The 20,235-nt window shown below is 59.9% G+C and overlaps 1 protein-coding gene and 1 pseudogene across 1 annotated transcript; both read left to right on the top strand.

Annotated features, from left to right (window-relative positions):
* Window positions 1-1,780: 1,780 nt before the first annotated feature.
* LOC142402879 (scavenger receptor cysteine-rich type 1 protein M130-like) lies at window positions 1,781-7,143 on the top strand (annotated as a pseudogene).
* A 5,308-nt stretch (window positions 7,144-12,451) lies between these two features.
* Window positions 12,452-17,720, top strand: LOC142402878 (uncharacterized). The gene is made up of 11 exons (XM_075488770.1): window positions 12,452-12,530; window positions 13,276-13,337; window positions 13,789-13,942; window positions 14,196-14,452; window positions 14,848-14,933; window positions 15,363-15,478; window positions 15,567-15,684; window positions 16,077-16,200; window positions 16,661-16,789; window positions 17,102-17,247; window positions 17,534-17,720. The coding sequence occupies exons 1-11, from the start codon at window positions 12,452-12,454 to the stop codon at window positions 17,661-17,663; spliced, it is 1,401 nt and encodes a 466-aa protein (XP_075344885.1). The 3' UTR covers window positions 17,664-17,720.
* Window positions 17,721-20,235: the final 2,515 nt, after the last annotated feature.

Genomic DNA, 20,235 nt, shown 5'->3' with positions numbered 1-20,235 from the left:
ATAGGCCGGGAGCTGGCACATGGCTTGTGAATGTCTTGGTGATGTCAGTGATGCCTGAGTAAGTGGTAGACCAGGAGAAACATGTCTTGAGTTGGATTTTTTGAGGTCACAGGTGCCTGAGAAGCTGGTAGGCCCGGAGTAAGCATCTGTCTTGCGTAGGTGTTGGCAAGGTCATTTGTGACTGATTAGCTGATAGGCCAGGACGAGGGCTGTGTAGGTGCTTGTGAAGTCACTGCTGCCCTAGTATCTGATAGGCCAGCAGCAGGCCCAGGGGTGGTGGAGGTTGTTGTGGTGTCACTGGTGCCTGAGTAGATGATAGGTTAGGAGCAGATCAATAGCTTGTGTAGGTGTTTGTGAGGTCATTGGTGTCTGAATACCTGATAGGCCAGGAGCAGGCACTTGGCAGGTTTAGATGCTATGACATCACCTGCGGCTGAGTGGCGGATAGGCCAGGACTATGCACATGGCTTGTGTACGAGCTTGTGATTTCTCTGGTGCCAGAGTAGCTTTTAGGCCAAGAGCAGGCCTATGGCTTGTGTGGGTGCTCCTGATGTCATCAACATAATCGTTAGACCCCACCCAAATATGGCTTTTGGGAAGAACCATCGTCAGCAAAAGCCCGTACACAGCACACACACACGCGTGTAACAGTGTAACTCATGAGCATGCAGCAGCAGAAGCAGGAGGGTGTGAGGTCACTGTCAGTAAAACTCCTGAGCATACAGCGATGGCAGTCGGAGGGATGTGAGGTCACGTCACCGATGGCACCCCGTGGCTGAGCGTGGAGCGGTCGTGTGTAGCAGAGGGGCATCACGGGGGACGGGATCTGCCCGGCCCCGTGTCTGCAAGGCCAAAGGAGCAGCCCCTGCAGCCCTGGCTGGGGCAGTCGGGGTGGGGGTGGCTCGGGGGCACCACAGGGATGTGCCTGGGCACGGTGCCAGGAGGAAACCACAGACTTCCTGCCCGGGCGCTGCGCGGGGAGCGCGGCGAGTGCTGCGAGGCCACGTGGGCTGTGGTTTGTGCACCTGCAGGCTCCAGCTCCTGATCCACCCGTGGGGAATAACGGCCCCTCGCTGACAGGCTGAGAGTCAGGGACATGGCTGAGCCTCTGGGCTGCATGGCTGCTGCCGGGGCAGGGACATGTCCCAGCTCCGGCTCCTGCGAGGGGCTCACCGTGGGGCTCTCCAGGGACGGGTGCGCGAGCCAGCACTCCTGGCATGGAGCTCTTCCCCTGGCCAAAGCCTTTTCCCAGCTGCTGCTCCCAGCACAGTGGGGTCTGTAGCAGGGGCAGGGGCTGTTTCCTTCCCGTCCTGATACAGGTCCCGGTGCAGTCCCAGCTCCGTGGTTCCCACGGCTCGGGCTTGGCTGGACACTTGCCTCATGGGTTCTTGAATGAGCCCCGCATAGGAGGTGCTCAGTGCTTCCAGTCCCACAGCAGGGTGCAAGGGTGACAGACCCATTTCCCCTCCACACCCAGCGTGTCCCATGACGATCCCCCATCACAGCGATCATGACACCCGCAGCGGGACATATATGTCCCTCATATATGGTCATGAACGGCACTGGAGAAGTTCATTGGAGGACTGGGCTCTGTCAGAGGGGAGACAGCTCCCGATAATGTCTAAAAAGGTGCTTCTGCTTCGATTGGCTCCTCCTGCAGCTGGGTCGGCATCTGCAGAGATATATTACCCTCCCATCGTCATTGTCCCCATGAGTCCCCAGGAGCCGTGAGAGGGAGAGGACCGCAACAGGGCCGTGCCAGCAGGGCAGGAGGCTCAGGATGGAGATGGAGGGACTCCTGTCCCCTCGGGTGCTGTGGCTGCTCCTCTGGGTGCAGCAGTGCAGGGGTAAGTGCCTGTTCTCTTGTCCCACTGCCTGGGTCCAGCAGGCACCAGTGGGGTCAGCAGGATACCGCTGAGAATGGGGTTTCTTTGCAGGTGCCACTGAGACGAGGGGCAGAAGGTGCTCAAGTCAATCGACCCTGTGCCTTTCCCTGTGCCTCTATGGGTGGGAGAGGGAGCTGTGGGCCTGTGAGCATGGGGCTGTACAGGGGTTGCTGGGCTGGTGAGGAAAGGGTGCCCTGTGCAGGGCCGGGCACAGTGTGCGGGTGGGCATGGGCAAGGGGTCGTTGAGCTGGGAGGAGGTGCCGCAGGCTGTGGGGTGGTGAAGGGCCCAGAGGTCTGCTGTTGGGCACCCCCAGCACTTTGCAGCCCATGGGAAGAGGGGGGACCCCCACACTGCCCCAGGGACAGCCCGGAAGGGGGAGGGAGGGATCCCACCCTGGTGCCTGTGACTCGGCCCAGTCAGGGGGGACCTCCAGACCTGCACTCTGGGGCTCAGCACTCTCCTGACCATTCCTGTGTTGATGTTTGAAGGGGCTGCGGAGGTGAGGCGGGCGAATGGCGGCTGGCGCTGTGCTGGAAGAGTGGAGGTGAAACACCAGGGCTGGTGGGGGACTGTGTGTAGTTTCCTCTGGGACATGAATGATACTGCAGTGGTTTGTAAGCAGCTGGGCTGTGGGTCTGCTCTTGAAGCTCCTACATATGGACATTTTGGGGCAGGATCTGGCCCCATTTGGATGGATGAGGTTGACTGTCATGGCACCGAGTCTGCCCTGTCTGACTGCACACACAGCGGATGGGGTATCGACGACTGTGATCACAGTTGGGATGCTGGAGTGACGTGTTCAGGTGAGGGGCCAGCCTGTTCCCCACCTTTGAGGCCAGGGCGGGGAAGGGACCTGGCTGTGCCCTCAGGGACAACGAGTGGACACCAGAGCAGGGCCCAGGGTGGTTGGTCACACTGCCAAGATGGGACTGTCATTGCTGGTGTCCATGGTCCCTGAGGAAAGACCAGGGGAAACCCACCCCGGGTGCCCACCCCGTGCCTGGCCCCTGAGGTGGCTCAGCCCACCCTTGGTCATTGCCTGCACTGGGAGATGAATCCTCCTCCCTGCCCCTTGGCATCTGTTGGTTCCCATCTTTCATCTCCCATTCAGCCAGGACCTGTCTGGCATTGCCAGGGGCCAGGTCCCACCATGCCAGAAGCACCGAGAGCTGCTCATGAGGCCACCCACAGCCCCAGGGAAGGGCACAGAGTGTCCGGGGATTTTTGGGTTTTGCCTCCTGGCAGGCATGTGTCCCTCGGCATAAGCAAAGGGACTGCTCAAAGGGGAAAAGTGCTGGCCTTGGGCAGAGGAGCAGGGTGGCACAGGGCACCCCATTCCTCTCCCAGGGTCACCCCACAAGAACCAGCCCACATGGACATGGCCCCATGTTGTCAGTGATGACCCGCTGCCCAGCCTCTCCTGCCCACCCCAGCCCCTGGTTGCCCTGTGCCACAGGGGCTTTGCCAGCACTTGCACTGTCCTCAGTGCCTCTCCTTGCACGGGGAGCTCATGTCAGCCCAGGGCTGCTCCTCTGCCCGCTCTCCTGCCCTCTGCCTGCCCGTTGATGGGGATGTGCGTGCCTGGCAGTGCACTCTGGCCCTGGCTGAGGACCCCCTCCCCGGACAGGTGCCAGAGTGGGGGGCTGGTGCAGACACCGACTGCAGATACAGCTGTGCCATGCCTGTACCCTGTGGCATGGTCCATCTAACAGCAGTGTCCCAACAGCCTGAGACCACCCTGAGACCAGGGTGTGTTTCTGGCGGTTCCAGGGGTTCCTCAGCCTGGCCCTGAGCTCAGCAGGCAGAGCAGGCTGCAGCAGCCAACAGTGCCTTGGCCAGTCTCCCTGTGCCCCGGGTGCTGCAGTGCCTGTGGCTGGTGCCAGGAAGCCCAGGGTCTCCAGGATGGCAGCAGTTTGTCTGAGCAGTGCCTGCGGCTGGGGGTTTGGGAGGGAAGCAAACCCACAAGTGCTGTGAGGATGCATGGGGAGTGGCAGGGGGTCCCTGGTACGTTTGTGCCATCAGCACCCACTGGGAGCTGCTGGGGTGCTTGTGGGGCTCTTTGCCTATGGCCTCCTTGGAGATTAGGTGGGATGTGGGCAGGTTACTGCCAGAGGGCTCTGGGAACTCACAGGGGTCTTTGGTTGCTCCAGGATTTGTCCAGCTGGTCGGAGGGCACAGTCCCTGCTCAGGACGCGTGGAGATCCGTGATGGGAACCAGTGGAAAACTGTCTGTGACTCAGACTTTGGTCCCAAAGCTGCCGATGTGGTCTGCAGGGAGTTCCAGTGTGGCACAGCCCTGTCCGTCCCTGGGGCAGCTCACTTTGGAGAAGGGGCTGGTGCCATGTGGGACAGAGAGCTGCAGTGTGTGGGGAATGAATCCCTTCTCATCTTCTGCCCCAGGGTATCTCCCAGGGACCAGCCCTGCACCCACGCAAACGCCACTGGTGTCACCTGCACACGTAAGGACTCTGGGTGGGGTGTTACATATCTGGGGCTGTGCTAGGAGAAGGGGAGCAGGGCAGGGACTGTGCTGTGCTGGGCATGAGGACAGAAGTGGTGATGTGGTTGTCTGCAGCCCTAAAATCGTGCAGAAGGAGGAGGATGGCAGGTTCTCCTCCATTTGGCCACTCCTCCACCTCCCGAGGGAGCAAAAGCACAAGTCCGCCCTCTCTCATCATTCTCTGTCCGCAGAGTACACAGGGTTCAGGCTGGTGAACGGCAGCACGGCGTGAGGGAAGGGTGGAGGTTGAGGTGCTGGGGACCTGGGGCACCCTCTGTGCCTCCCGCTGGGATCTCTCGGACGCCCACGTTCTCTGTCGTCACCTCAACTGCGGGTTTGCGGAGTCCATTCCCAGAGGAGGGCATTTTGGGAGAGGACCCGGCCCTGTCTGGAGAGACTCATTCCACTGCAACGGGACTGAAGCCCACCTGGGACAGTGTCCAGTGGCCGCCCTGGGGGCCTCGCCGTGCTCCCACGAGAGCAACGCTGCTGTCATTTGCTCAGGTGAGTCCCACAGAGCCCAATCCCACACCCACAGGGGTGTCTGGGTGCCCCCAGCAGCAGCAGCAGCAGCAGAGCAGGGCTGTGAGCTGCAGAGCAGGGCTGGGCTTTGCCCTCACTCCTGGTCAGCACAAGTCCCAAACTGTTCCTGTTTGATCGGGAAGGTCTCCCTTGCTCTGATCCCTGCCAGCGACACAGGCTCCCAGTCCCAGGTCCCCAGGGATGCAGAGGGCAGAGACGTGTGGGCTCTGCCCCATGGCTCAGCAGTGCCAATGCCAGCACTGAGGTTGGGCAAGGCTTGTCCTGGTGCTGCCTGTCCCCAGGCCACCACCGGCTGCTGCTCCCTCCTGCGGGAGCTGCCCCAGCTGCCTCAGCCAGGGACGTGTTGGGTGGCTCTGGCCCAGCAAGAGCAGAGAGGGTCTTGCCCAGGAAGGCTGAGGGACGGGGAAACCAGCCATGTGGAAAGCTGCTCCTGAAGCTCGCCACAGAGGGCTGGGGGTAGGTGGGTGAGCTTCAGGGCACCGTGAGGGTTCCAGAGCCTGGAGAGGTGCTGCAGGTTTCTGGGCTGTCTGGTGCTGCTGAGGGCTGGGGCATGGCTGCTCTCCCCAGGCCCAGACAGCTCCTCATCCCTGCGGCTGGTGGGTGGAGGGAGCCGGTGCGACGGGCGAGTTGAGATCTTGCAGCGCGGGACATGGGGCAGAGTTCTGGATGACCAGTGGGACATGCAGACCAGCGTGGTGTGCCGGCAGCTGCAGTGCGGAGAGGCAGAGGCAGCCTACATCCCCCCGAAGCCTCAGAGAGGGACGGGTCCTGTGGGGCTGCGAGGGGTGTGGTGCGCAGGGCACGAGGCCAAGCTGACCCTCTGCAACACCTCCGTGCCCGAGAGCGCACTGGCAGCAGGGATTGCAGAGGACGTGGGGGTCGTTTGCTGGGGTGAGTGGCACTGCACGGGCCCTCCCAGGCTCTGGGCTGGGTGGGCAGCCGGCCCCTGATGGCAGCTGGGCTTTCTTCCTGCTGCAGGGAGCTGGCAGGTCCGGCTGGTGAATGGGCCCGGGCGCTGCGCTGGCAGAGTGGAGATCTACTACCAGGGCAGCTGGGGGACCATCTGTGATCATGGCTGGGACCTGCCCGACGCCACTGTCGTTTGCCACCAGCTGGGCTGCGGAGGGGCGGCAGAGGCGGTTGGCTCTGCTCTGTTCGGGAAAGGCTCCGGTTGGATCTGGCTGCAGGGCATGAACTGCTCCAGGGCCGAAGCTGCTCTCTGGGACTGCCTGGCAGGGTCCTGGGCGCAAGACAACTGCGGGCGCAAGGAGGACGCAGGAGTCGTCTGCTCAGGTCTGTGCTGGGACCTGGTCCGGGAGCCCAGTGCCCGGGGAGGCCAGGACAAGGGGAGAGCTGGCAACGGCCAAGGCTGTTCATGGCCGCCTCTGAGCCCCTGCCCAAGCCCACTCTGGGTACGCCCACGCATGGGTCCCCTCAGTCCCACCCGGGGGGCCCTGGGGAGCTGAGCCATCCTGGAGGATTAGCGTGGAGGGCAGGGGTGTCTGTCAGTCAGGGATTTTTCTCTGCCCATGGGTGCAAGGGGGACTTGCTGGCCATGCCTTTGCCTGGCTGAGGGCCTGGGGGTGCAGGGGCATCCCTGCTCCCACAGCCCCGAACCAGCCTGTTCCCATTCGGTGCCTTTCCTCCCAGAGTTCGTGGCCCTGAGGCTGGAGAACAGCAGCAACTGCTCTGGGCGCCTGCAGGTTTTCTATAACGGGACGTGGGGGAGCGTCTGCTTAAACTCAATGACTCCCAAAACAGTGTCGCTGGCATGCAAGGAGCTGGGCTGTGGGGACGGAGGGTACCTGGAACCATACCCGACCTATGGCAGGCTGCCTGGCCCCGCCTGGCTGGATCGCGTGCAGTGTGGGGAGAGAAACAGCTCCTTCTGGAAGTGTCCCTCCGTGTCCTGGGACCCACGGTCATGCGATGACCTGCGAGATGAGATCCACATCACCTGCAATGGTAACTCTCACCCCCCCAGCCACCAGCGTCACCCCAGCTCCTGCTCCCTGCTGGGCATTGTCAAACGCAGAGACACAGCCCGCAGGGGCTTTTCCTTTCCATGCCAGACCCTTCTGCTGCTGGGGGCACAAACAGGATTTCAGCTCTCAGAGCCCCACACATTCACCAGCAGTTGCCAGCTGGGCTCCCAGCAGCACCCATGGGAGGCAGAGGTGTCTCCAGGCAAGGTCTCAGAAGAGCCCAGCTAGGGCTCTGAGGAGCGTCCCCTCCATGGACGCCCTCCTGCTGCTCTGTGAACCAGGGAGCCTTTGGGGCTGAGCAGTCAGGGTGCCCCACAGTGCCGTGCGTGTCCCTGAATGACCGGGGTTCAGCTGCTGCTGTGAGCGAGGCTGCATGGGGAGGCACAAGCAGAGCTCAGCCCCACTCTCTGCTGCACGACCCCCTGCAGCAGCCCCTTCACCCCAGCATTTCCTTCTGCAGAGACACGGCCAGGGGCATCTCTGGGGCTGCCCACGCCATCCTGTCCATGGCCCAGAGCAGGGCCCTGGGCTTTGTCCCAGAGACCCTGAGCAGCCCTGCAGGAGAGGCAATTTGGGTGGGATGTGTCAGGGATGTCTGCACACACACACACACGTGCACACACACAATGCGTGTCAGAGAGGAGGCTCCCTGGTACCTGCACACCCACCCTCTCAGCCCAGCTCTCCTTCTCCTCCTCTGCAGCTGCACCCAGGACAGCAGCACCAACTCCCCGAGCAGGTAACCTCTCCTTCCTGCCAGCGCTGGGTCTCCCGAGGCCGGGCTGTGACCCATGGCCAGAGGGATGGGGCTCCTTGCTGGGGTGGGAAACTGTCAAGAGGAGGCACTGGGGTAGCGGTGGGGGAGGTTGGGGAGGGCTGTCGTTTAACCAGCAGAGTGGGTGCTTCCCCATCACTCCCCCCAGGGGTCCCTTACCCCTGGTGTAATGGGGGTGAGCACTGGGGTATCCCGGCCCCCCACCTCTCTCAGACCCGGTGCTGCCCTTTCTGTGTTCCTGCCATGCAGATCCCACCCCAGGCCGTGCGACCGGCAGCGGGAGAGTCTCATTGCCCATTATCATCTGCATCATCCTGGGAGCCCTTCTCTGCCTGCTCCTGGCCCTCCTGGCCGGGCAAGTGCGAATCGCCAGGGCTGGGCGCAGAGGTGAGTCATTCCCCCGCGATCCCGGGGGAATGTGTCTCCTGGCAAGGCCGGGGTGCTGTGGGGTGTCAGTGAGCAGTACAGGCAGAGCTGAGGGGACAAGAGTGTGTGCTGCCTGCTGTCCCACGTACCGCCCCATTGACTGCCTGAGCATGGGCCAGGGGTAGGGGGAGTGCAGAGATGGGCAGATGTAGGGATGGGGTGAAGAGAGAAATGGCAGAGTGGGGCTGGGGGAGATGGGAGGAGAGGGGAGACAGATGAGGACGAGCCACTGGCAGCGCTCTGGGCAGCACTGGAGGGCGCTCTGGGGCAGGGAGATGCTGGGAGAAGCGTGGGGCAGCAGGGTCCATCCCTGTGGTGTCAGGCCCCCAGGCTGTTCCTCCACCCATCCCTGACCTCCCCGTGGCAGGGCAGGGGCCGTGCTATGGATCCATGGGGCAGAGAGGGAGCAGCTCCAGGGGCAGAGGAAAGGTGGAACTGCTCCCAGCTCAGCACCAGGGGCCTGACCCAGGGTCCAGAGGGGCACAAGGGCTGTCTCTGAGGGGATGGTGCGAGGGTGTCACTGACCCAGACCGTCTCCATGGGAACATTGCCCTCACTGAGGAAGTGGCAGCAGTGACCGGACAGCGCAGCGGGTCTGTGCTGTGGGGACAGCCCTGGGCTGGCCCAGGGGAACAGGGCTGGGGGAGCAGAGCAGGATCCCCTCCCCTCTCTGCCCATTCCTGGGCCAGCCCTGCCTCTGTCTGCAGGCTCCGAGAGAGCTTGGGAGCCTTTCCCTGACGCCGTGTATGAAGAGATCGCTTACGGCCCGGCATGGGAGAAGCAGGCGAGGTTCCGCGGCTCAGGTGGGTGAGGGTCCCTCATGGGGGACCCATCTGCAGGGCTTTTTCCCCTGGCCCCCACCCAGGGCTGACCCCCTGCAGCCCCCTGGTCGCTGCAGCACTGGGGCTGTGGGGTGTGTGGGGAGAGCAGGCAGGTCCCGGGCCCAGGAGAGAAGCTTCCTCCCCACCAGCTCTGCCCGTCCCAGCCTGGGACAGCCCCTCTCTGCCTGCCCCTGCACCCCATGGGACGCCTGAGGGGTGAGGGAAGGTGCTGTCCCAGGGCATCTCTGGGAGCCCCTTTGAGATGGGGGTTGTCCCAGGGGAGCAGGCTGAGTTCTGAGTGCTCCTCTCCCCTCAGCCCTGGCTCTGGAGCTCCCCTGTCACCAGCAGCACTGTCCGCAAGCCAGGTCAGTGGGGCTCAACCCATAAAAGCTGCTGCGCCTCTCTCCAGGCTCCTATTCAGAGGGGTCCCTTACCAAGCTGCAGCCCTACCCTGGGGACAGCAAGGAGGAAGATGGTCCGGGGCCAGCACCAGCTGACAGGGGGCAAGAAGAGGTTGATCTCTCCTCCCTGCAGCCATGGGATGGACAGCAGTGTCACTGAGTGTCACCCTCACAGTTGGGTAGGACATGGCGGGGGGGTCTCCTGTGGTGCTGCTAACACCATTGTCTGAGCCCCATGTCCCTGTGCATCCTCCCATCCGCTACTCTGCAGGATGTCTCTTCTCACTGTCACCAGCTCCCCTCTCCTTTCAGACATCCCTGTCCTGCCCGGAGGTGACCCAGCGGATGGCTATGATGATGCCAGGGACGTTTCTGACCCTGCGGAGGATCCTGCCCGGAGGTGACCCAGCGGATGGCTATGATGATGCCAGGGAGGTTTCTGACCCTGCGGAGGATCCTGCCCCTGGGCAGGGAGACTGGGAAAAGTCCAGGGTGCCAGAGGAGGGAGCAGGGCCCCAGGATGCATCCAGAGGTGAGAGGGAAAGATAGCACTGCTGGTTCCTGGGGTGCCATCCCTGCTGCCAGCGAGTTGCTGCTGTACTGAGAGCCCAGCCTCCTGGGATGGGGGAACCTGCCCCGGGAGTTTTCCTTGGGGAGACCGCGGTTGGGAGGGAGAGCTGAACATCTCAGGACTGGTGAGGAGAAGGGAGGAAGGTGATGTACAGACCAGGAGGGACACCCCATGGGGTGAACGTGCAATGGCCTGCCTTGCTGCTTGCAGGGGCCAACCTGCGCTCCCAGAGAAGTGCTGGGGTCCCTGGAGCTGAGGGAGATGCCCGGTCCCTGTCCCTGGAGAGCACAGGCTATGACGATGCTGAAGACGTGTCTCCAGTACATTCCCCTGAGGGCACCAAGGCTGTGACACCAGAGCTCAGTGCACAACAGTCCCTGAGCCCTGGGCACGGAGAGCCCGTCCCTGCCGTGCAGCTGGGTGCAGCCAGCCAGGAGGAGAGGTCTGTGCAGCTGGGAAAGCCGTGAGCATCAGGAAACCATCTCCTTTTTCCAACGGGCAGCAGAAAGAGCTGGGATTTCCTCTATTTTTATTGCCTGCTTTACACCTTCCTTCATGTGTGTTCTTATTAAAAGGCTTTGGGGTTTGAGCCAGAGCTGGTGCTTGCCTGCCCAGGTGTCCCCTGAGGCTGACTGGGGGGAGCAGAGCACAAAGACATGGCAGTGGGGAAGGGGCACATCTCGGGGACTGCGGGCTCAGGGTCAGGCTGTGGGGCTGCTGTGCTTTGCGCAGGAGCTGCTCCTGGGCAGAGCTGTGTCACTGCAGCACTGCCCAGTTGCCAGGAGCTCCCTCTGTCCCAGGAGCCCAGCCCAGCTCAGCACAAGGACCAGCCCAAGGCGCCAACTTTCTTGCCCATCTGGGCTCCCTTCAGGTGTCCCTGGGGCTCCAGGGGAACCTGCTGTGAAACAGGCTGAAGGAATCACTGAGGTTCCCTTTCTCATTGCGGGAGACAGACTTCTTTCCAGCAGTGCCATTTCTCCTATCAGGAAAAAAACTGGGCAGGAACATTGCCTTTCCTTGTCCCATCGTTAGGCAGGACACCCAGAGAGTGCCAGGGAGGGATCTCCTTTACCCCTGCAGAGGGAAGGCATTCAGCTGAGTCAATGGAGGCACCTCCTCCTGTGTTTTTAGTCCTGGGCCCAGAAAGGGACTTGTGTCCCTCCCATGCACACCAGAATCTATGATCTAAATCCATCAAAGGAGGTGGGATTCCTCTTGCCTCAGTTCAGGTGTGCACAAAATGGCCACCTGCATGTGAGCTCCTTGTCTCAGCTCTGATGCTAATTCCTGGAGATGGAGGGCAGCAGTGAGCTGCTCAGACACCAACACCTGGTGCCATGTGAGGTCCTAGAGATGGCCCAAGACATGTGCAGGGAACTGCAAGCTCTACTGGAGCAGCTCTGAGAGACTGGGCAACATCTGGGGGCATCTTCTTGGAGGTTGTTGGGCAATTTCTTTGGCCAATTGAAATGACAGCAGATGCCAAAATTTAGGGCAACTGAACATTTCGCTACTCATTACGTTCAAGGCTTTATCACGCATAACGGTAACTTGGAGAGACAAACACCATAGACGCAAACACACACACCCCCCACACCTTGCTCGTTCTTTCCCCAACTTTTATTGCTGAGCACGATGTCATGTGGTGTGGGATATCCCTTTGGTCAATTGGGTCAGCGGTCCTGGCTGTGTCCCCTCCCAGCCTCTTGCCCATCCCAGCCTAGTTGCTGGTAGGTCAGCATGAGAAACAGAGAAGGCCTTGATGCTGTGCAAGCACTGCTGAGCAATAGCTAAAGCATCGGGGTGTTACCAGGACTGTTCTGGTCACAAATCCAACGCACGGCACCATATGGGCTGCTATGGAGAAAATTAACTCCATCCCAGCCAAAACCAGGGCAAGAAAGCCCATCCTACTCCTACCACACAAGCGACACGCAGCAGAGAGGAGTGTTTGGGCACACCGGAGGGGCTGTTGCATCCCACAGCCATCCTGCTGTTGGGATCCTTCGATCCCATCTCTTGTAGCTACCCAAACACAGCCAACCCCCAAACCCCACCTGCCTGGATGGGCTCCCAGTAGCAGAGACTTCTTGGTGCAGGGGACAGACAGGGTTTTTGGAAAAGGACTGGGGAGAAAGGGGATGACTGTTTCCCAGGACAAGAGGGGAAATCCATCTCCTCCCTCCCCAGTTATGCTGTCTCCCTGCTGGTGTCATAATGCACCTTCAAATGCTGCGGGCTGATGTCACAGGGGGATGCCCCACATCACAGGGAGGTCTCCCCAGCACCGTGGCAGTGACGGCACTTCCCGGCGAGGCCTGGGCACTGCTGGGCACTGCTCAGGGGCTCCCCACTGCTGCCCTTCAGAGCTACTCCACAGCCAGGAGCAGGGTCGGGAGGCAGCGGGGCTGCGCTGGGGGACCCTCGCTGGCAGGCAGGACGCTTGCTGGCAGGCAGAGCAGGGGCACGTCAGAGAGGAGTTTTGGGCGAGGAGCTGCGAAGAGCATCCCTTTCCGTGAGCTGAGGGCAAGCAGCAAGCGCGATGGAAGGCTGCTGCACTGTGGCCGTCAGCTTGGAGCTGAGCAGCTTGTTCCCCACGCTCCTGCAACTCTCCACCAAGGGTAAGGGTTTGGGGAGCTCCTTCCCGAGGGGTCGCAGCAGAGCTATCCACTGTCAAAAGCTGCAGCTGCTGGGCTGTAGGGGTGGCTGGACAGGGCTGGGGGCTGTTGTGAGAGCTTGACCAAGGCTCCCACTGGGCTCGGGGGACAATGTGGCAACCAGGACTCCCGGGTCATGGTGCTGGGACTGCCCTGAGCCCCAAGGCTCCCATGGGAATGGCTCAGTCCCCTCGCGAGGGGGGCCATGCAGGGCCAGCTTTCCCTGGGAGCTGGTACCTCGTGGCGTTCTGGCTCTGGGATGAAAAGGGGTCCTGCGTCCCCGGGGCTGAGGTGTCCTTCAGCTCCCACAGGGCTCTCACGTGCCAGCTGGAAATGTCTCTGCTGTAAATCAGCCCTTTACCTTGGACTAGTCTCCTTTGGGAGAACCTCTGTTCCTTCCCACGGGATCCTCTTGTGCCACCATATTCATACCCTGGGCTCTGGGGTGCCAATCCTTTTCTGGGGGTTAGATGGCCACAGTCCTGGTCCTGAGCCCTTCCCACATCCCCATTTCTGCTCCAGCCCTGCCCTGGGAGCAGAGTAAGGCTGGCTGGCTGAAAGTGGGGCACAGCCCAGCTCCGCAGCCATGGCAGTGTTTGTCTGGGCTGTTTGTGGACACCTGCATCTGTCACCCCCTGGGCGAGGAGCTTGGCGATGGGCTGTGAGCTGGCTGGCCCGCAGCCTGACACCTCTTTCCCTTGCTTTCCAGAGGTTGTGGCTATCTGGGATGCTGTGTCTGCGTACATCCTGGGACAGCTGAAGCTGGACAAGGTGGGCTGGGATCTCGGCCCTCTTTTGCCCTGGAGAGAGAGCCTGGACCCCGGGGAGCAATCCCTCCCTCAGCATCATGGCAGCACACCGAGACACCCTGTGTGCCCAGAGCTGCTTCTTGGTCACCAGGAGAGAAACCAAGTCCAGATGTAGTCTGAGAAAGCACTTGGTGCCTGATAGGGCTTCACCCTTCGCTATGGTCAGAGTGGAGACACCAAGCAGAGAGCCTGGGCATTATGCTGGGTCCGTGCCAAGGATAATCCCTGGGAACCAGTCCCATAGGTATTCCTTGTGCTGGAAATGCCTGGGATCTTCTCTAGCCACGGGATGTTAGCCAATATTTTGAGGAGGGGAAGAAAACAAATGCAGAACACGGGCCTTTTCCAAAGCTTTCACTTTTCCCATCTCTAAAATACTCACTCATCAGCCTTTTTGTCTTTTTCCTGGGCAGGGTGTCATGGTCACAGGACTCGGGACCTTCGCTATGGTCCAAGAGCAATTCCTCGGCGAAAAAGAGGCATATACGGTTCGAAGACCCGTCTTCCGGCTGGACATTGATGTGTTATGTGTGCAGGAGCTCGCGTTCCCCACAGTGGTTATCCCTGGTGAGAAGGCAGCGGCCACCCTCCGCTTTCCTCCTCCGTGTCTGGGGGTGGGGTGCGTGCTCGCTGCTCTTTGGAAAGGGCTGGGAGAAGTAGGGAATTGCCTCCAAAGGTCGGGGGAAGGCTTGAGCTCCCCCAAAACAAACCACTCCCCAAAAGCTGTTTTTATAAACCACCTTTTCGATGACTTTTTGTTATGAATCTTCCATGGAAATTTGGCCTGCTGTGGCACTGACGATGTTCCTCCTCCTTGCAGACGATGTCAAGATCAAGCCGCTGAACTACAAGTGGCTATCGCAAGCCACCTCCTTCCCGCGGCACGTGGTGGAGGACTGTGTGCAAGAGACCATACTCTTGTACTCCTTCCAGCTGAGGAACAGGCAGCGCCTCGCCTTCGCCTTCAAGGACATTGGCGTTTTGTCCCGCAAAGACGATGTCCTGTGCATGCGGTTTTATTACGACTGCGTCACAGGGCTGGAGAGCAAGGCCAGCCGGATTGCACTGCTGCACACTGTAAGTTGCTGAGGTTTTGAGGGCTGCTTCAATGTCTTTGGGAAGCCTATTGAAGGGGGAGCAACCCAATCACCGTTGGCCAGCCTGGACGTGGCAGGCCAGCCAAACACCTTTCCCTATGCTCACCCTGACTGACTCCTCCATCAGCAAAGAAAGTTTCTTCTGAGTTTCTGGGTCCTTGCCCTAAAAAAAGCCCGGCAGTGTTCTTGCGCAGTCTCAGTGTTTGCTGTGCAGCTTCTCCAGAGCAGAGCAAGGGCTAATGTTCATGGAGGAGGATTTGGAAGAGGGCTTTGGAGAAGTGCCGTTCCTTTGGAGCAGGAGACAGCTCTGCTTCCTTTGGGAGCCAAGAGAAGACTGCCTTGGAAACCTTCTAACAGCTCTGGGTCACTTTGCAGAGGCTGTGGATGCCAGCTGCAGCTGTCTCCGGTGGAGCGACCACCGCTCGGGGGATGCAGGCTGCTCCTGCCGAGGCGTTCCCGAGGTGAGTGCGTTTCCTCCGCGGCCCTTGACCGACTGAGCGGGCGGCTTTCCAGTTCCTGCTCAGCAGTGCATGTTGTCGGGGCTCAACACTCAGCATCGAGTCAGGGATCCATCCTGAAGTGACTGGTTTCTGGTTAACTAATGCCGAGTTGGGAATACGCGTGTATTCTCCTGGAGTGACCGGGCGTCGTGATTGTGTTTCTCATGCCCAGCCTGGCGTCATTCCCATCAGAGAGAACCGACTGCACACGGAGAGGACTTTAAGCTACATTTTCTGGTGTTGGGGGGAGATTGCCAGTAAACCCTGTGCATGGCCACAAAGGAGAAGGGATGCCATGCCTCGCACGACAGTCAGGAGGGTTAGTGCGGGGAAGCTGCAGAGGGTAGGGGGTCACCCTTCTTCAAGCCTGTGTCATCATTTGCTCTCCAGGTTTCGGTTCATTGTGTTCAGCAGAGCGGTGGCCGAGGCTTTCTCCACCTGGCACAAGAAGGCTGCAGAAAGTCACAAGATCAGAAGACGTACGGGAACGGGTCCCTGCTGTCCAGGTGGGGCCCTGCCCCACGCTGGGTGACCACAGCCCCACTAAAACGCACTCCCCACGGGGCTGCTCTGAAGAGCTTCCTCCTTTCCCAGGTGCACAGGGGCATCCTGACAAGCTGCTGCAGAGGCGGGCAAAGTTTTCCCTCCCCGTGCTGCCAAGCCAGGGGCCAGGCATGAGGCAGCAAGACACGCGGAAGAAGTCTTCTGCCAGGTGAGACCCTTGTGGGAAGGGAAGAAAGGGATCCTTGCACCCATGTAGGAGAGACATCCCCTTTGGACAGTCCGGCTGTAGGGACTCGGGAAGGTCCCTGACACATGCCCCATGGTTTTTACGAGCTTGTTTCCCCCATTGCAGGCCCCGTAGTGGGGTAGGCAGAGGATGTTGTATGCACCCCACAGCACTTTGCTTGCCCTTACAACAGACCTGAGGGGCCCTCCTCTCCCATGCATCTGATGGGGCTCAGGAAAGGCTCCCCTGTGCCATGGGAAACGGCCCCACCTCCCCCGCTTCTTCTGCCAGCCGGGGGAGCTTTGATACCAGACGAAAATGGGAGACCAACCTGCCCCGTGCTCATGCCGACTCCTCCTGGTGTCTCTTTGCAGTGTGCTCCCGCCATGTCCAGGCAGCTCCCCCAGGATGAAGGAGGCAGGCAGGCAGGAGCCAGGTCCTCCAGCCAGGCCCACCGCTGCACTCCCGTCCTCTGAAGGCTGCAGGAGAGCGTTGCAGGTACGTGCGCTGCCTTGCTGCAACTACCGTGCTGTTTGAGACTCGGCAAAAGCCTCTTTGTGCAGAGAGCCATCCTGAAAGGATCCCTTGGCGTGCGTCCATTGTAACCTGGCTGTCACCTCCTTCAGATCTTCTTCATGAAAAGGAAGGTGCTGCACACCCTTCCCGCCAGTTCTTGTCCTCCGGGCTGTCATGAAACACTGTATTCTGGCCAGGGGCTATGGACAACAGACAAGTCCTTTCTAGGTCGTTGACAGTGCAGGTCTTTGGTCACTCAGCTGTCTTTGCCATGAGCTGAGGAGCCTGGCATGACTCCACGGCCCCTGATCTGTTAGGGGCAAAGCGCTGCCGACCGACCGACCGCCTGAGGCAAGGGGCACCAATGCAGGTCAGACCCGAAGGAAGCCCCTCCAGGAGCTGAGACTAATCCTGCCTGTGGCTGTGTTTCCATCCCCTCCAGGAGGTCTGGCAGCTGTCTGCAGAGTGGGAGCAAGTGAAGCCGAGGTGGCAAGAGCAGCGGGAGCAAGCAAAGGCAGAATGGGCGGCGTGGGAAGCCTGGTCTGCAGGGGAGGACCGACAGCCGCCCCAGGTACGGGCAGTGATTGACACCGCCGAGCACAGCAGCGACCCTCTCTGTCGGGGCACCGGGGGCGGCAGGTCTCCAGGGGGTGGGAGTAGGACTGACACCCAGCTGCAGGGCAGGGGTTTGCCTGCTCACCCCTGTCAGGGAGAGACTGGCAGCAGGACCTGAGGGGCAAAAGCAGCCATCAGCCGTGATGACGGGCATGCGGTGCTGAGTCTCCCGGCTCCCAGGTCCTGCTGCAGGCTCCTTTCAAGAGATCCTCTGGGAAACAGCACCTCTGTTTCATCTGGTTTGCTGAGAGCATCTCCTCCTTGGCAGGCATTCGGGCCTGGAGGCACTTGGACTCCCCACCCTCCAGCCCAGCCCAGGAGAAAGAAGGTCAACAAGAGGTGGAGGAAGGCTGAACACCCTCTCCCAGCAGAGGAGATGGCAGCAGCAGCCCAGCTGGACAGACTCCAGCCTGAGTAAGTGCGCACCAGCTCTGTCCACAGCCTGGGGCAGTTGAGCAGCCGTGACCCTGCAGAGATGTCCAGGACCCCCGTCCCTGCATCCTGGCCTTGCATAGGACGCCCTCTGATGTCTCCCAACACAGGCATGACCTGGGTTACCCCCACAGCCAAAGCCCAAAACTCACCACAGGGTGGAAGGGTGGGTACACGCGGGACCGGGTGGGTGCAAGGGCTGGACGAGGGGAGCGGCAGAAGGGGTCTCTGGCAGAGGCTGAGGGATGATGTTTCCTTGTTGTTGCAGCCACCTTTCCCCACGAGCAGTCCAGGTCCTCAGAAGGCTGGAGCCGCATCAAGCACGGAGGGAAATCTACAGGAATGTCGCTGAGAACAAGAGGCGGCATCAAGAGCAGCAGAGGCAGCTCCCCTGGTAACTATCTCCAAAAAGGGATGGTGCTTCCCCTAGCTGCAAGACCCATCCCTCCACTGAGGGCAGCCCTGGGGGAAAGAGGGCATTGCTCTGACAGCCCTCACGAGACAGAAGCAGGTTCTGGAGGCTGCCTTTGGGCTGGACCTCCCTGACACCCAAGGGGACTGCCTGGGCAGCCAGAATTGGCTTTCCATGTGGGATGTGCAAGTCCTGGCTGAAGACAGAGGGATCCTCTGATGGCTGGCTCTCCCCTTTCCAAACCAGAGAGCTTGTCCTTCCCTTGCAGAGCCCTGGGCCAAGACACCTTGCCCCAAGGGGGGACACCTGTAAGGGACACTCAAGGTCTTGGCCCAGCCTGACTCAGCCCCAGGCTGATCAGCTGCACCTGGGACCTTCTCATGGCCTTGGGCCTCAGGGGCCTCTCCCACTTCACAGACATGTTGAGGCTTCATCTCAACAGCTCCCATCACAGGTGGCCTGAGCTACGCCTGCAGGATTTCTCTGCCTTCTCCCTGTGTCTCGTCCCACTTGGTGGGTTTCGAGAGGGGTGAATCCTTTCGATTCCCTGACGGTTTCTGTACTGACAAAAGCCAATCTCTGCTCGGCAGAGCCGCATGGTCTTTAGAGTCATAACAATGGCTCAGAGGAACAGTCTGGCCAGCAACTTTATTAACTGGTGAATTCCACAAATGGACAAACTTAACGAACTGGCGAGCTTAACAAACGAACAAAGGTGATTTGGCAATGGAGCTATTTTCCGGGCAACCTGTCACGATTTATCCCAAACTTGCATATATTGGAAGAGTAGAGGGAGAGGGAAGCGAGAAAAGGAAAGGAAAAGAGAGGAGGAAAGAGAAAGAAAAAGTATCACCACCCTTGTATCCCGCGATGACGATGACAGACATGGCAATCCTCCAGTGGTGGGCACGTGCGCGCTTCCCTGGGGGGAGGGTATGTCTTTTATAAACTAATCCCCGCCTCCAGGTACACCCCTTCAGGACTTACATGGTTCTTCTTCTAGAAAGTTCTCAATCTTCTGCGCAGGCGCTGGGGGAGGGGGATGGTCACAAGGGGTCTCTCAGGCAGTTGCAAACCCCCTTAAGGTCCGATGGAACCCGGAACCGCGCGGTCCGACACGCTCCCCACGTCCTGCACGTCCTGCTCCCGCTCTCGCTCTCCCCCACCCCGTGCTCGCCAACCTGACGTCGCCATGCAAATTGCGCCTCACGTCGCCACAATGTTTGAGACATTAACGGGTTCAGTCTCTCACACCCTGTCCATATGATCACACGCTTCTCTTTCTTCCTCCCTAGCACTAGATAAACAGCTGGCAGGAGTCTCACGATTGCTAGCCCTTGTTCTTGTGGGGGACTTAAACCTACCGTACGTCTGCTGGAAATACAACACAGCAGAGGAAACAGTCTAGGAGGTCCCTGGAGTGTGTGGAAGAGACCTTCCTGACACAGCTGGTCAGTGAGCCTACCAGGGGAGGTGACTCGCTTGAGCTCCTGGTTACAAACAGAGAAGGACTGGGGGGACATGTGGTGGCTGGAGGCCGTCTTGGGCTTAGCGACCATGGTATGATAGAGTTCTCGATTTGCAACGAAGTAAGGAGGGGGGTGAGCAAAACCACTACCATGGACAGAATTTGGCAGGCAGACTTTGGCCTGTTCAGGACACTGGTTGAGAGAGTCCCCTGGGAGACAGTCCTGAAGGGCAAAGGGGTCCAGGAAGGCTGGGCATTCTTCAAGAAGGAAGTCTTAAAGGCACAGGAGCAGGCTGTCCCCGTGTGCCATAAGACGAACCGGCGGGGAAGACGGCTGGCCTGGCTGAACAGGGAGCTTTTGATGGAACTCAGGAAGAAAAGGAGAGTTTACCACTTTTGGAAGAAGGGGCAGGCAAGTCAAGAAGAGTACAGGGATCTCGTTAAGTCAAGCAGAGAGAAGATAAGAAAGGCAAAAGCCCAGCTAGGACTGAAGCTGGCCACTGCTGTAAGAGATAAGAAAAAATGTTTTTACAAATACATTAACAACAAAAAGAGAGCCAAGGAGAATCTCCCTCCTTTATTGGATGCAGGGGGGGGAACATTGGCACCAAGGATGAGGAAAAAGGTGAGGTACTTAATGCCTTCTTTGCCTCAGTCTTTAATAGTCAGACCGGTTATCCCCAGGGAATTCAGGCCCCTAAGCAGAAAGACAGGGACAGAGAGCAGAATAAACCTCCCATAATCAAGTAGGAAGCATTTAACGACCTGCTAAACCACCTGGACACTGACAAGTCCATGGGGCCAGATGGGATCCACCCGAGAGTACTGAGGGAGCTGGCAGAGGAGCTTGCCAAGCCATGCTCCATCATTTATCAGCAGTCCTGGTTAACAGGGGAGGTCCCAGATGACTGGAGGCTTCCTAATGTGACACCCATAAAGAAGGCTGGATGGCCAAGCCCAGAGAGTTGTGGTGAACGGACTTAAATCCAGTTGGCGGCCGGTCACAAGCGGTGTTCCCCAGGTCTCAGTTTTGGGGCCAGTCTTGTTTAATATCTTTATCAAGGATCTGGATGAAGGGATCGAGTGCACC

The sequence above is a fragment of the Mycteria americana genome, assembly GCF_035582795.1.
Source record: "Mycteria americana isolate JAX WOST 10 ecotype Jacksonville Zoo and Gardens chromosome Z unlocalized genomic scaffold, USCA_MyAme_1.0 Scaffold_18, whole genome shotgun sequence".
Lineage (NCBI taxonomy): Eukaryota > Metazoa > Chordata > Aves > Ciconiiformes > Ciconiidae > Mycteria > Mycteria americana.
Note: the sequence above shows the minus strand (reverse complement) of the source record. Positions and strands in the feature narration are given on the sequence as shown.

Excerpts from the sequence above, each read along its gene's own strand:
- LOC142402878 (XM_075488770.1), top strand. The coding sequence starts at position 12,452 with ATGGAAGGCTGCTGCACTGTGGCCGTCAGCTTGGAGCTGAGCAGCTTG. Across the intron at positions 12,531-13,275 it reads CCTGCAACTCTCCACCAAGG|AGGTTGTGGCTATCTGGGAT; the intron begins GTAAGGGTTTGG and ends CTTGCTTTCCAG. Across the intron at positions 16,201-16,660 it reads GCTGCAGGAGAGCGTTGCAG|GAGGTCTGGCAGCTGTCTGC; the intron begins GTACGTGCGCTG and ends CATCCCCTCCAG.